At 37.7% G+C, this 14,685-nt stretch overlaps 1 protein-coding gene across 5 annotated transcripts in view; it reads right to left on the bottom strand.

The window, feature by feature from the left end:
• Nucleotides 1-778: 778 nt before the first annotated feature.
• Tusc3 (tumor suppressor candidate 3) overlaps nucleotides 779-14,685 on the bottom strand; it is a 143,915-nt gene continuing 130,008 nt past the window's right edge. For 2 of the 5 annotated variants that reach the window (XM_034520888.2, XM_076914040.1), the window contains 3 exons: nucleotides 12,717-12,791; nucleotides 8,917-9,007; nucleotides 779-1,246 (listed from right to left, as the gene is read on the bottom strand). In XM_034520888.2, the coding sequence (XP_034376779.1) occupies nucleotides 1,231-1,246; nucleotides 8,917-9,007; nucleotides 12,717-12,791 (182 nt within the window). In that variant the 3' untranslated portion in view covers nucleotides 779-1,230. Of the gene's footprint in view, nucleotides 1,247-5,203; nucleotides 5,268-8,916; nucleotides 9,008-12,716; nucleotides 12,792-14,685 lie in introns of all 5 variants that reach the window. The other 3 variants (XM_076914038.1, XM_076914039.1, XM_076914041.1) reach the window with 3 other exon arrangements.

Genomic DNA, 14,685 nt, shown 5'->3' with positions numbered 1-14,685 from the left:
CTTCATAGAAATTCCTAAGTACAACATAAGTAAACTCAATGGATAACCCAACTCCTATTTGTGTCTATATAGCTGGGACTGCCAATGGATAAATCACTCCACAGTTTTGCTATTCAGATATTAATGAAAATCAGTTAATAAGCTTTTTAAAATGCTAAAACTTACTGACCCAATTAAAGAAATCTTTCCTAAGTTCATCTTTCAGTTGCAGTACAGAGGTTTTGTTTTTTAAACATTATAAGTACAACTTATATTTTGGGTTTTAGCTGGTTTATACTATCTCTGTAACTCACAGAAATGTTCTTGCATTTCCTGTCCATTTAAATGATGTGAGGAATAAATACTGTGATGTACATGGGTACACTATACATTTATGTTGGTTACAAAGTAACAATAGTTACATTCCTCCTGTATTTGGTTATCAAAAAGCTTCATTTGAGTCATTCTGGGAAAACTAATAATTCACAGTGATCCAGGTCCCTGCGTGTTGATAAGGCAGATACTTCCATTAAACAAAAGTGACCACAGAAGAGTAGATTGGATCTCATGAATCAGAATTTGTAAAGGGCTTCAAAAAAAGGGGGTGAAATAGTGACAGTCATGATGTGCTGTTTCTATTGCCTGATTCCACTGGAGGTTCAGTGACATAGTGCATGGTGAAGTCTTAGGTTCTCCTAAAGTTCCTTTCTTTAGGCTAAGGATCTGAACTGGCATTAACATTTATCCAGCACTTTGTCTATTTACTATGATCTAGTTGTGAAGAAGAATGACAAAACACTTTTGCAACAGTGTACGTCCTTTATAAGTGAAACTGAAGAAGTATTGTCCACACGACATATTTCATGCATATGCTCTATGCTTGTACAGTACTAGCAATTCTTTTACATACATTCCATGGTTTTCTTTACTAACACGTGGTTTCCTTACTTAGGAGCACACACAGTTCTAAAACATGAATTCATAGTTACAATGTCATTTATTTCACACCTGTGGCATACATTGAGAATATTTAAAAACACTTGGATAGTCCATTGCGGATTACGGAATGTTACACGTTCATTTCTATAAATTAAATGTTTTAGGAAAATCCACAGTTTAAAAAAATTATACAAGAATAAGCTAGTGTATCACAATCAACAGAGAATGAACCTCAGGAATTCTAAATAATATAATGTCAGCAACAGCTTCTCTTCACAGTAAACACTCACTTTATGCAAATCCCATTTGGCTTCATTTAATTAAAAAGCTGAAAAAGAAAAGAAATTATTACATACTGAGCAAAAGAAAAACACAAGCTAGTTGTTCCATTCTAAATTAGCTCACACAAATGGAACAAAAATACCATAATTATATTCAGCTAATTGAAACTGCTATTAGTGTCTGATTTTGAAAGGAGTCCCTGTAATGGGGTCAAGTTTACAGAGAGGACTGGGTCAGAGGTGACAGAATCCGTGCTAAGTGAGCAACAGCTAAATCAGCAGTTACAATGCAGACATAGGGGACTAAAGGGAATGGACTGAAAGAATATCTATGTTTAAATTTCTTAAAGAAGTTTCATATTTTTACTACATTTATAATTCTTTTGCTTATATAAAAGAGTAATTACTTACAACCTAAGCTACTATTACCACTAAAAATATACCTCCATTAAAGAAAAAAAGACTTTTATACTTTTACCTTTATACTTTTGTGCCTTTTTAGAACTAGAAAAATTACAAAAAAACTTATGAAGTATAGAATGTCATATTTGTAGAGTAGAAGGAACTCTGAGATTACATTATTTTTCTTAAATTTACTTGTATGTCTATTTTGCCTCCATATGTATGTCTGCGTACCTTTTATGTGCCTGGTATCCTAGGAGGCCAAAACATAGTTCCCCTGGGACTGGAGGTAAAGTTGTGAGCTGTCATGTTGCTGAGAACTGAACCTGGGGCTTCTGAAAGACCAGCCAGTGCTCTTAACTGCAGAGCTAGCACACTAGCCCCTATAATTACATTTGTAAGATAAAAACTAACTCACGATTTAAAGATGTTACCTGTTCATTCTGGGGTGCTTTTGCCGAACGAAAATACTCAGTAAGTATTTAATTATTATTATTATTATTGACAATAATCATTTTAAATGTCATTATGAAAAGACATGTCATCAAACTAATTTATTAAATGTTTTACTTTAAAAGGTACGTCTAGTAAACACTGCTACTCTTGGCTAGAGGACCTCGGTTTAGTTCCCACTAACCATACGGTGGCCTAATGCCATCCACAACTCTCATTCCATTGGATCACATGCCCTCTTTTGGTCCATGGTAACCAGGCATGAATGTTGTGAAGATACATACATGCAGGCAAACACACAAACATATAAAATAAAATCTTTAAAAAAATGTTTCTTGGAAGGGAGCCAGCTGTTATACTCTGGGTAATCACTCAAGATGTTTTATTATATAAAAACATATTGATATCGATGTTTATGGTCTATTTATTTATTTATTGGTACATTTTACTTCTATCTATCTTGATCTAATGTATCTCTTCTCTCTTTTTCTGTTCCTGCTTAATAATGCTGACATATGGTCAAACAGTGTAACTGTTCTTTTATACTTAATACTGTGGATGATACTTGCATATTTCCCTTGTATTATTTAATCAGTATCATGATTGATAATAATTATCAATATCAGTGTTGTCAATTTTCTGAAGAAACAATCTACTGACCTGAATGCTGCCTCATGTCTTGCTGTCCTCATAAGACTATCACTGTGGCTACAGGACTATTCATAGCATTGATTTCTGGTTGGCTAGTACCGATATGAATATATGCTCTGTCAACTGAGGTGACAGTCTAAACTAGAAGCTAATGAGTAATGGAGTAAACCATTCATGTGGAGACTGAATAGCATGTGGAGACTGTACAGATAGCCTTAAACACTTCTTTTCTTCTAGTTGAAGGTATGAAGCTGTGTTTTTGTTGTCTCTGAAGCTTTACTACTGATCAAAGTATGTGAAGGATGCTGGGGAATACTAGAGTATAATATAAAATGGGAGGATGATCTCAAATGATTCTTTATGTTGGCTGTTTTCTTCATATCCAGGATTCAGAGAAAAAAAATATGCTGCCCTTGACTTCCTGAGGGGGACAGTTCAGAAGCAGACTAGAAAGGTCATCACCTAAAATTTAAAATGACTGCTTATAGAAACACATGGTTCAAATTTTTTCAAATTATAGCCTCTTCTCAGAGTCACTTTAAACCAGTAGTTAGCAAAGTGCTATTGATGATTAACTGTTGAGTATAGAAGGGGGCACAGAAGTGGGAGAACAAACCATGGTCCTTACATTTTTTTCTCTAGACTAAAAGTCCCCAGTATGGAGAATATCATTAAAATGGCAGGAGTGAAAAGAGACCATGAGGGGACCAGTCCTTTAGCAGCCTACGATGAGGATGTGGGCCGAGTAGAAGGATTCTACGATTTCCAATTCCTATGTCAGTTGAGAAACTGAAAATAGGAAAAAGTGGAAGATGACATCATCTGGATGCAGAGATGATGCTGACCTGGGGCATCTAGAAATTGAGCTGTTCTAGTAATTGTTTAGTTCTGGATCTCTGAGCTAATATATTTGGTGCTGAGATAATCAAAAAAGAAAAAAAAACCCAGAGGAATGAGTGCCATGCTACAAAATCTAGGCCTTGAAGACTGAAAGAGATAGTTAATTCAGTGCTAGGGAGGTCATGGGCTGAAGACTATCTTGAGAGTCTCTGTCGCCTCCTCGTGCACTGTTCGAGATGCTGGAAACAGTGGCCCACGCTTCCCCTTTTGTATTCACCTACGACCTCTTCCTGGGTGTTTTGCAAACACAGGATGTGCACAGTGCTTTGAACAAATGCATTTGTACAACTTAAAGTTGTTTAAGTATTGAGATGTTTAACTGCATGTCTCTCCCCCTCCCGCCCCCCCCCCCCCCCCCCCCCCCCCCCCCCCCCCCCCCCCCCATTTACTGCTCTTCATGTTCTCAAGCCAAGGGAAGAGTCAGGAGCTCCAGTGGTCAGGTGGTCAGCTAGACTTTTCTATCAGAACCACACATGTGGTAAATGGGATGCTGTCAGGTTTCTCATCAAATTGATCAGAGGAAAGAAGGACCTCACTTCTCCATTAAGTACAAAATGGGTTGGATTTTCATCTTTCTTTATTAATGCTGGAGGCAAGGTGTTACTGTGTAGTCAAGACTGGCAGTGAGCCCATGATCTTCCTGCTGTCTTCTCCCAAGGCAGCTATGTACCACAACTGACCACTAGTTGACTTTTAACTCCTTAGAGCTAATGCTTTCACTGATTCATATGCCCAGTGATGTTTATTGTCCTTAGGGAGATCGCACTGGCCTAAAGTCCTGAGGCCCCTTCCTTACTAAGAGACTATAGGACCCTGGAAAGTCTTCAGTTCTGAAACAGCTTACCTTTTGACAAGGTCTTAAGAAATTCTGCCTTTTCTTAGGAATAAGAGATTCAGGAGAAGAAATTACTCTATTTATAGTTATAGAAAGCAATAGCTACCAAGTTTAACTACTGACAAGGTCAGTTATCTACAGAATTTTTACAGAGAGGCAGACTAAGAAGGAGTTTTGATGACCTGACTATTAATAAAGCCTAGGAGCACGTAAATACCTTACTTGGACCTCCTTTGCTTCAGCATTGCTCAATGAAGGAAGCTCCTGGCACAGTAAGAAAGTTGCAGTCTGCTATAGAAATAACCTCTAGGATACTACTGCTCTGAGATTTTTTGAGGTTAGGATGTATAGTGAAGAATCCAGACACCATTATGAACTTTTTATTTAATTATTTTGGACTTATTTTTATATTAATATTGAATATTAAGATTTATATTGTTAATAACAAATGAGATTTGCCTACTTTTCTACTGGGTAGAATTTAATATTTCTGTCAACTGATTCAGTTTTATATTCTATAAAGTGACAAAAAATTGAGCCGAGGTGGAGGGGATGTGTTCGTATATTATTATTTAAATAACACACACTTTGCCAAAGACTATGGGTATCATTTACTTGGGAGCCTTGTCCCCCAAGCAGCAAAGTAAAGCTTGTCAGGCTGCAATCTGGCTTATCTCAGTTGTCTATAAAGTAGCATCTTACTGTAACTGAAGAGATGCATCATGGTCTTTATTTGAAAGGCGGGGAAAATGAAAGGACTTGCCTGAGGGTACAGAGTTTTAAGTGCCTTGGTCCAAATCACATCTTCTCACTCAATGTCCAGATCACTTTCCAATACACCACAAGGAAATACAACAATATGGAAAAAATAATCCTTAAGACTTGATTTCCGTTTGCACATTATTATTATAGATTTAGACTGAATTCTTAGTCTAGACCAGAGTGCCAACAGACACTGACACCTTTAGAGCACCCCCACGTTTTTCTGAACCATCTGTCTGGGCCTTCATGCATACTTTAGAGCTAGAACTCAGCACAAGAAAGACAGCGCCAGTGAATTCTTGTCACTTTCATGCAATCTACACAGCAGACCTTTTCTATATTCTTACAGCTCCAGATTTTGCATTGTCCTAGTAGACAAGAGATGGGTATCTGAGATGTATAAGTAAACATGAAATATGTAAGCACTATACACAAGTTTTCTCCCCCTTGCTATGCCTGCTCATGATCATCTTTCCTCTAAAATTTAAATGTCTTTTATTTCTAGTTGCTATTATGAAGTTCCTCAACTGAATGTTATTATGTATTTTAATGTTATCAATCATAACTCAAAATAACAAAAGGCATAATGAACTCCATGTTCTTTTCTAAGATGATAGCAAATTTCTGGGCCTACTGTACATACTGAATTAATATTCAGTGTGCTTTTTATTAAACTATCTTTCCATATATTCTTAGTTGTATGAGGCAAGTGTACAACCCCAGGTATGTTCCTCAACAGGAACCAGAGCTCCTGGGGTGGAGAAAATACAGGCCTGTGCTCTCTAGTCTGTTTTAATGGCTCTTTTATATCACCCTAAGGTGGGCAATGTTTTTGAGGAAAACATTCAATTGGCAAGTATATGATAAGCACCTACTATGTGCACAGATCTTTGTAGACACAAAATGTGTCAAGGATTGTTTCCCCTAATATAGTCTTTTACAAAGGAAAGAATGAAAACACATGGGTGATTGTACATAAAAACGGAACCAAACAATGCAAGGCCGTGAGGTGATGAGTAAATGTTAAGATGTCTCGTGCAGATGAAGAGAGGTTAAGTGAAGTCACTGAGAAACAAGAACATGTCAGGGACTACGCAACTGTTCACATATGACTCTGATATGTATGAGCACATATATAAATAGCTAATGATAGTGACATGGGTACAGAAATGAGATGCCTTTAGTTACCTGTCTCCATCCCCCTAAAACAACTACATCAGAGCTGAGGGAAAAATGATGAGGAAGATGCTAATTCTAAGACTCTAAATTAACAAAAAGAAGATCTTAGATATTTTAATATAATCTTGTGCAACTACAGAGTATGAGCTCTTACATAAAGTGCAAAAGCAAACCCAGAACTTGCATTCAGATCTTCTGCTTCTAATTACTATTTTCTCATGATGCGACTCTGTTGCTCAGAGCCCGTTAAGACTTTTCAGACGGTTAGACACACAGTGATGGAAGGATTACAGACATCTAATGCTTTCTCCTACTGTAGTAGAGACTTTGATGATCCACAGATGTTTTTAGAGATGTCTACAAAAAATACTCGTATGTCTGAGTGCCAGTAAGAAAAGGCTGAGAAGATAATTATTAATTATCTCTAAGTGGATACCACCATCTATCCATACCAGCACTGTGTTCTTAGAAAACCGAGTAATGGATAAGGTCAATTTTTATTCAACATATAAAATTAAGTCGGTGCTACCAGCAAAATAAAATGTCTTCTGAATTATGTGTCAAATGGTAATTAGATAAAATCTCTAAGAATCTTGATATTTCAGGGGCAAGTTTCCAGGGACTCTGGAGTCCAATTAAATTCATCAAAAGGTTCAGTAAAAATCGGTTCTTCACTCAGATGAATTATGAAAAATGAACCAAAGCTACTTGGTGTGCACTGTGAGGAAAACTCCACTTAGAGAAGAGTAAAATAAGAGTGTAAATATTTATACCAGCATTAATGATAATTAGCATTAAACATTTATTGAGTAACTAATTACTACTATTACTGGTTTTCTATGCTATTTACATATATAATCTCATACAAATAAAAATGAGGTACATAAAATTGTCTTTATAAACAAGAACAGCTAGAAAAGTATAACAATTTGTTTGTGGTCTCAACTAGACTGTATTCAGGACAGGTCTGGTTATCAGGGCCTCAAAGGCGGTCCTTGAATTTAACTGTAGTATGGACCAGGCTGGTAGTGTAGCATACTCTCAGGACTAAAATGAAGAAGCCTTAAGAAAGCATGTCAGGGCCTCAGTGAGAGAAGAAGCACCTAACTTTTGAGAGACTGGAGGCCCCAGGGAGTGGGGAGGCCTACTGGGGTGTGTCAGTGGTTGTGGGGGTATGGGGACATTCTGTTGGAGACAGGCGAGGAGAAATGGGATGAGGAACTGTCAGAGGGCAGAAAAGGAGGAGGATAATGACTGGACTATAAAAAAAGATTAATAAAGATAATTTAAAAAAAAGAAAGCATGAGAGATACATAAGTAGATGTTACACTTTAGGCAGATACATATATGAAAAAAAAGAAAACCAATTTTGAAGTTTGTGTGAAAAAAATGTGTGGGCCAACTTCAGATTACTGACTTGAATTTTAATCAAGAAAAAATTTCATATGGAGGAAATCAAAGATTATAAGGATATAATGTAATGAATTAAAAATTGTGAGAAAAGGAAATGTTGAGGTCCTTGGTCCTGTGGAGGCTTGATGCTCCAGTGTAGGGGAATGCTAGAGGGGTGACTTGGGACTGGAGGGGCACCCTCATAGAGGCAAAGCAGAAGGGGGATGGGGGGATGAGGTGCAGGGTTTGTGGAGGTGTAACCAGGAAAGGGTATATCATTTGAAATGTAAATGAATAAAATGATTTAAAAAAGAATGAAATGTTGGAACAGAATGAAAGCCAACGCATGCAGGAATTCCTAAAGACTAGAACATAAACCAAGAAAGTAATTTCTTACTGAAATACAAACAAGTGGGCTGACCCACCTCCCCAGTGCAACAGCACAGCAAGGGTCTGAGTGCCTGGAAAGTCTGCCATCTGCTTCCTCGCTCTGACCTCTCCTTACTAGAACACTGGGGTTCCCAGGCTCTCTTAACCAGCTTTCTTTCAACTGACTCTATTGCTTAGCACCAACTCCTTCTGTGTTTTCATCTAACCTGTTGAATTTCACAGTCACAAACCAATTCTTAGGGATGATGCCTATGTCTGTGTTATTTTAAGAGAGTTCATCTACATTACCAATCCCAAGAGTCTAACTCTAGAGTAGTGGAGCCATCACAGGGAATGAGTTACCATACACAGTGGAAGCTCAACTCACATTGGGAATAGAATATACAGACAGGGACTTAAGAGTCAGATGGTCTGGTCCTACTATTAGAACTTTGCAGCATCCCAAAGATGCTGCAACTTTAAAGGACATGGAAGAGTAGATTCTATAAGAAAATCTTGAAAATAAGGTATCAATTATTACAAATAAACAGAGAGAAGTGATTATGTCAATGTCTGTTACCTAAAGATCATTGTGTACCTATGTACACACATGTACATGCATTCTACAAATGCTGGGTGCTCAGACTTGTCTTAAAAGCATTATAATCAGACAACCCGTGATTTAAATACTTAATATTAGCTCCAACTAACCACTGAAATACTTATACTGTTTGTTTAAAATGAAAACATCCATATTAGTATAAATTATATTACCTATATGGATAGCCATGGTACTTTGAACGAAATATTGAAAGTAGAAAACTGAAGAAGAAGACCACCAGGCCCAATCCCACGAGGCAAATGACTAGAAAAAAAAATAGCACTGTTATGTTCTTAAACCATGCCAATATTGGTGCTTTTGAAACATATTCAATTACAAAACACATGCAACAGTTCAGGCACATACAAGGACCAAAACCAGATAATTCACAATACAAGGTATTCATTATTTTCCATATTCTTCTCAACGAAAATGTAGTATCTGAGGTATGAAAACAAAAACATTGACTGGCCCAAGACTTGTGGTGATTTTCTTCTTTTATGGAGTTCTATAGCGTTTTATGGATGCCGTATGATTGTCACACAGAAATCAAACTCTAGTTATTGGTTTCACGGCTGCCTCAGTAAAGCCCATCTCACTTAGACATACTACATCTCAGCAAACAAGAGACTAGGAACAAAATCCTGTGGGTAGCAAACTATGTTCTTAGAGAACCTGAGGAGGGAGATGCTACTGTAGAGCAGGTGATGGTGTCAGAGTGCTGCTGCTGGGCTTTCTAAGACTGAGCAGAGAACCACATTCCTGTGGAATGTGCTGTGGTCCCAGCTTTCAACACTGTTCTGTCATACTGAAATATAACAGCAGGGACATTGCTTTTTCAGTTTTCATTTTCTTCTACTATGACTGGGAATAGATGACTAATGAAACATATGTTCACCTGCGTGTGTGTGTATACTTATATATATAATAAATAATATTGACATATAATATTTAAATAAGACTCACTGCTTTTAATAAAATTAAAAACTGCTTCTAAAGTTTAAAGTATATTAGCTAATTATATGCAAACATATGTAGAATAAAAACATAGTACTTAAGCCTGTCCTATAAAATTATACAATAGTGTTACCAAAATACTGGTTATGAATAAAACATTTGCAGGATAATTAATATACATTCGTTTATCTGAAGGTATATTAGGAGTGAGATAACTAGGGAAAATAGGGAATGACAAAGACATTAAAAATATTAAGTCAGAAGTACACAGTAATCAAACAGCTCTCTGCTTCTATTGTGGGAAAGAGCTTCCTATTTTCCTAGTGCATGAAGAGAGCAGATCTGACAGCAACCGTGAAAGCAGGTAGTGAAGGCACTGTACTGTGAGTACATGATCCTGATGTGCTGTAGTGTGAGTACATGATCCTGATGTGCTGTACTGTGAGTACATGATCCTGATGTGCTGTAGTGTGAGTACACGATCCTGATGTGCTGTAGTGTGAGTACATGATCCTGATGTGCTGTAGTGTGAGTACATGATCCTGATGTGCTGTAGTGTGAGTACACGATCCTGATGTGCTGTAGTGTGAGTACATGATCCTGATGTGCTGTAGTGTGAGTACATGATCCTGATGTGCTGTAGTGTGAGTACATGATCCTGATGTGCTGTAGTGTGAGTACATGATCCTGATGTGCTGTAGTGTGAGTACACGATCCTGATGTGCTGTAGTGTGAGTACATGATCCTGATGTGCTGTAGTGTGAGTACATGATCCTGATGTGCTGTACTGTGAGTACATGATCCTGATGTGCTGTACTGTGAGTACATGATCCTGATGTGCTGTACTGTGTGTGAGTACATGATCCTGATGTGCTGTAGTGTGAGTACATGATCCTGATGTGCTGTACTGTGAGTACATGATCCAGATATGCTGTAGTGTGAGTACATGATCCTGATGTGCTGTAGTGTGAGTACACGATCCTGATGTGCTGTAGTGTGAGTACATGATCCTGATGAGCTGTACCGTGAATACATTCCCTGATGTGCTGTAGTGTGAATACAGGATCCGATGTGCTGTAGTGTGAGTACATGATCCTGATGTGCTGTTGTCCATGCAGTTTTTTTTTTTTTTTTTTCAGGAATATCGACTGCTGCGTGCGGTAGAAATGATAAAACATCAGAAATGTTTAGTAGAATTCAGCCCCAACTTCTGTTTTGACATCACTGATTTGTTAGCTTCACATGAGTATTCTCCGATAATAATGTGAAACACCATTTAAAAAGCCACATATTCTCCAAGTATGGCTGATACCAGGGCAGCTTATATAGTTTGTAATAATTCTTTCCAACTCTCTAAGTAAGCTTAGAGCATTTTCTTTCATACATTCTCAATACAATGTTCTACCACATTTTTTCTATCTTATTTTCTTATGGTTCTGTTTAGAAGATGAATAGAACAGTGGAGAATGAGGCTCCAAATCTGTGATTAAGCAAACAGATGGACTAGTGTGATTCTATGTAGTGAGATCAAAATACTGCTACTCTAGTATCTCAGGATGGGAATGGAGGGGCCCTGAGGTAACCGCCGGGGAGAGGCCTCAATGGGGCCCATACTCTGCTGCATGGGCAACAGCGATAATCTCAGGATCATACAATTCAATACCAGAAGCAGACTGAAAGGGAACAGGCGCTACAACAGACCATCTATGAAGATGGCAGTTCAAGGCAATGTTTTCATATGTATCAATGTATCACAGATGTGAGATCAAACAACCCACTGCATACCCCTTACTATAATTTAAATCAGAGGATAGAACAGTAATATATAAGCACATGAAAATGCCTTGACCATCCCAAGAGCAGCCTTCAAAAGACAGCATTTACCGATGTCACCATGTTTAAGGCAATGAGCTCAGTTCTGAGTTTCCTTCTATTAGTGAAGAATCATCAGGGGAAGACAGGCCAACTCTACTGTCTCTCACATTTCAATACTTCATGCTGTTGAGTACTCAGAAGTCACTACAGCTCTTTAACAGACAATACTTAGTAGTACTGTAAAGAATTCAAATCTAGATTATTTTAAATAGTTTAATTAATATTCTTTGGGGACATGTGCTTTTTATATCAAAATTTAGGTGAAACAAGTTTAAGGATTATAAAATAAAATGGGGTGTCGCAGACTGTAGCTATATTTGCTGAATATTTGTTTTAGAAAACCATGACATTAACTATCAAAAGCTATGTCACAGGAAATCCCTCCTCGAGCTTTTGTGCATTCCTGACCCACCATTATCTGGGCAGAAGACATTCCACAGACACTCTGCTCTGCCTGTAGCAACATCCATTACTTCTTTCCTACAATCCTTTGAGATGAACAGTCTCATCAAAGGATAAAAGTTTACTTGCTTAAACTTTATCTGACATCTGACAGGGTTGTAAATCGTATGAAAGCAATAACAGCTAAGTCCTTGGAAAAGGCAGTTCTTGCTTTTCCTGGAAAGGAGACCCCCATGTGCTCTTAAATGTCAGTAAAAGATGTGAGGGGACTGGACACTAATCAAGTGTCTGTGCACAAAAGATGCTTCAGCAGCAGCTCCCATTTCTGCCCTGGCTTCCCTGAGATCCCTGAGTCTCATGACATAAAAATATATTGCTGCCAATAAAATCTCTCAAGTCTGTCCATCTGTGCAGTGAGGATGTCCCAGCAGAGACTAACTGTAGCAGAAAAGGGCCAGTGCAGCCCTGACAGAATGATGCCACCTCCTCCTCCCGTGTATGTACCTGGCAGAAAACACCCGAATGACGTTTTAAAAGAGCTGTTTTTTAAGTTCATTCTCACATACAGTCAATAAAAAAAAAAAAAAAAAAAAAAAAAAGGAAAACAAAATTTTAACTCCTGTAGCACAGACTGCTTCTTAGGGAAGCCTGTGTTTAGGAAGGGCTGTTCTATTTCCCCTTTGAATAAAATATATCCTAAGAATAAAACAGAACAACAAATACAGCAACATTAACTCACTCCGTCTTTTCCCGACATCCCCTTTGGAAGTTGCTGCTTCATTTAGAAGAACCATCCCCATGGTGATAGCAGCATCTACAATAGTTGTCAAGGAAACCACAGACAGGTGCGAATAAAATCTTTTCCTGGATCTAAATATAATGTTCCAGAATAGTTAAAGGACAAATGTGAACAGGACAATCAATTCTTTGTATATTGCAATTACCAATCTTTGAGTTTGCCTTGATTTTTCAGACTTTCATAACACATATAAATTATACAGTTTTTAAAACCAGTTATAAAATTTCAGTTTTCATAAAATATATACAACTTTAGTTACAGTAACACACATTTATGGCAATTCTAGAATATTAAAATGTATTCATCATGATTCCTTTTTAATTTTTCTTATTTTCATAGCATCTCTCTGCATATACATGTAGTTTTTCTTGAATTTCAAAAGTTTACTTCATACCTGGCTCATGTAGCAAGCATAGTCACTTATGTAAGTCTTATATAATCAAGCAAGCATATGATGGTGCAATCTAACCAACTGAGAAGTACCTTGACTGTGACATTTTAAGCATGAACAATGGCCATGCTAGTTGGTATCTGTATTCACTGTCAACTTGTCTAGGTTTACAATCCCAAGAGACAGCCTGGAGTGTTGCACACGCAGAGACTTATTGGAAGAAAGAAGACCCACTTTGCATGTGTGCAGCATCGCCCTATGAGCTAGGATCCCAAACAGAATAAAAATGAAAAGAATAATGGAGCTGGCTGAGCCCAGCGCTAATCTCTCTCTGCTTCCTGTGGGCAGATGCAGTGTTACCAGCTGTCGGACATCTTGCTGACACGGTTCCATGTCATAATTGACTGCATCTCCTTCAAAAAGTGAGTTAAAACAAACCCTTTTTAAGTTGCTCTTGTCAGACAGTTCATCACAGCAACAAGACAAATGACACCACTCCTCTACTTAATATGTGCTTACAACTCATGGGTTTGCTCAGGCCACGCTCAGAGATGCCAGGGGTTATAGTGATGGGATCACTCAACTTCACAAATCAATCTTATCTTGCTATTAAATCACTTTTAATAATAATCTATTCCTAAGATTTTAGAACTCACCAATTCTGGAAATATATAGTATGTATCTGTTCACATGTCTAATAATGGGGAAGATAAAATAAAAGAATGTTAGTTCAGATTTTCTTCCATTTCTTAATTTTGACTTTCTCATCTTTATTTCTCGTGTAGTATATGTGAACACAGCACCACCAAGTCTCTTGATTCATCCCTAATTAGCAAAAGTACCAACTGTCCCACTGGGCTTTGCCTATATAAATGGAGGAAGTCAGATAAAGTTAGGTAGAGTATCCATTCCCACACTGAGGTAGCTTAAGCAGAGATACAATATTTATATAACTGAACTTAGCCAGGAATATTATTTGTATTTGAGTTTGTGCCAGGACTCATTACTCAATGTCTGGGGACCAATACCCAACTCTTCACATTCTTCTTTTATGTTCCAATGCCATCTCTTTACAAATGATTTTCAAACTATTCCAGCTATTATAGCATTGGAACTTTTTCTAGAAAATTAAACTAGGAAATGAACCACTCTCTGTTAGTGCTGAACATTATCAGAGGTGAGCCCACAGCTCTGTGGAGTATTGTCTGCTTCCTACACCATCGTACATCACGTGTTCTAACTAAGCTTAAGACAGTCCTAGCACACAGGCCTGAGTCCACTGAGGTTTGAACATCACTAAGGCCCTGAGTCACATAGCTCTCCTTCTGTTATGAAAACTGTTCTGCAGAGCTGATGTGAGAGTCAGTCTACACTGTCCCAATTCATTTTTTACAAAATGTTTTGGATATCTACCTGTAAGAATTCCTCTTAGTCTGTCCTCACAGAGTGTCAATGCTACATAGTGGAAAATGAGTTAAAACTCGTATCCTCTGCTCACAGGAGGGTTTATAGTGTTCA

The sequence above is a fragment of the Arvicanthis niloticus genome, chromosome 16 (assembly GCF_011762505.2).
Source record: "Arvicanthis niloticus isolate mArvNil1 chromosome 16, mArvNil1.pat.X, whole genome shotgun sequence".
Lineage (NCBI taxonomy): Eukaryota > Metazoa > Chordata > Mammalia > Rodentia > Muridae > Arvicanthis > Arvicanthis niloticus.
This window is presented reverse-complemented; position numbering and strand designations above follow the sequence as displayed.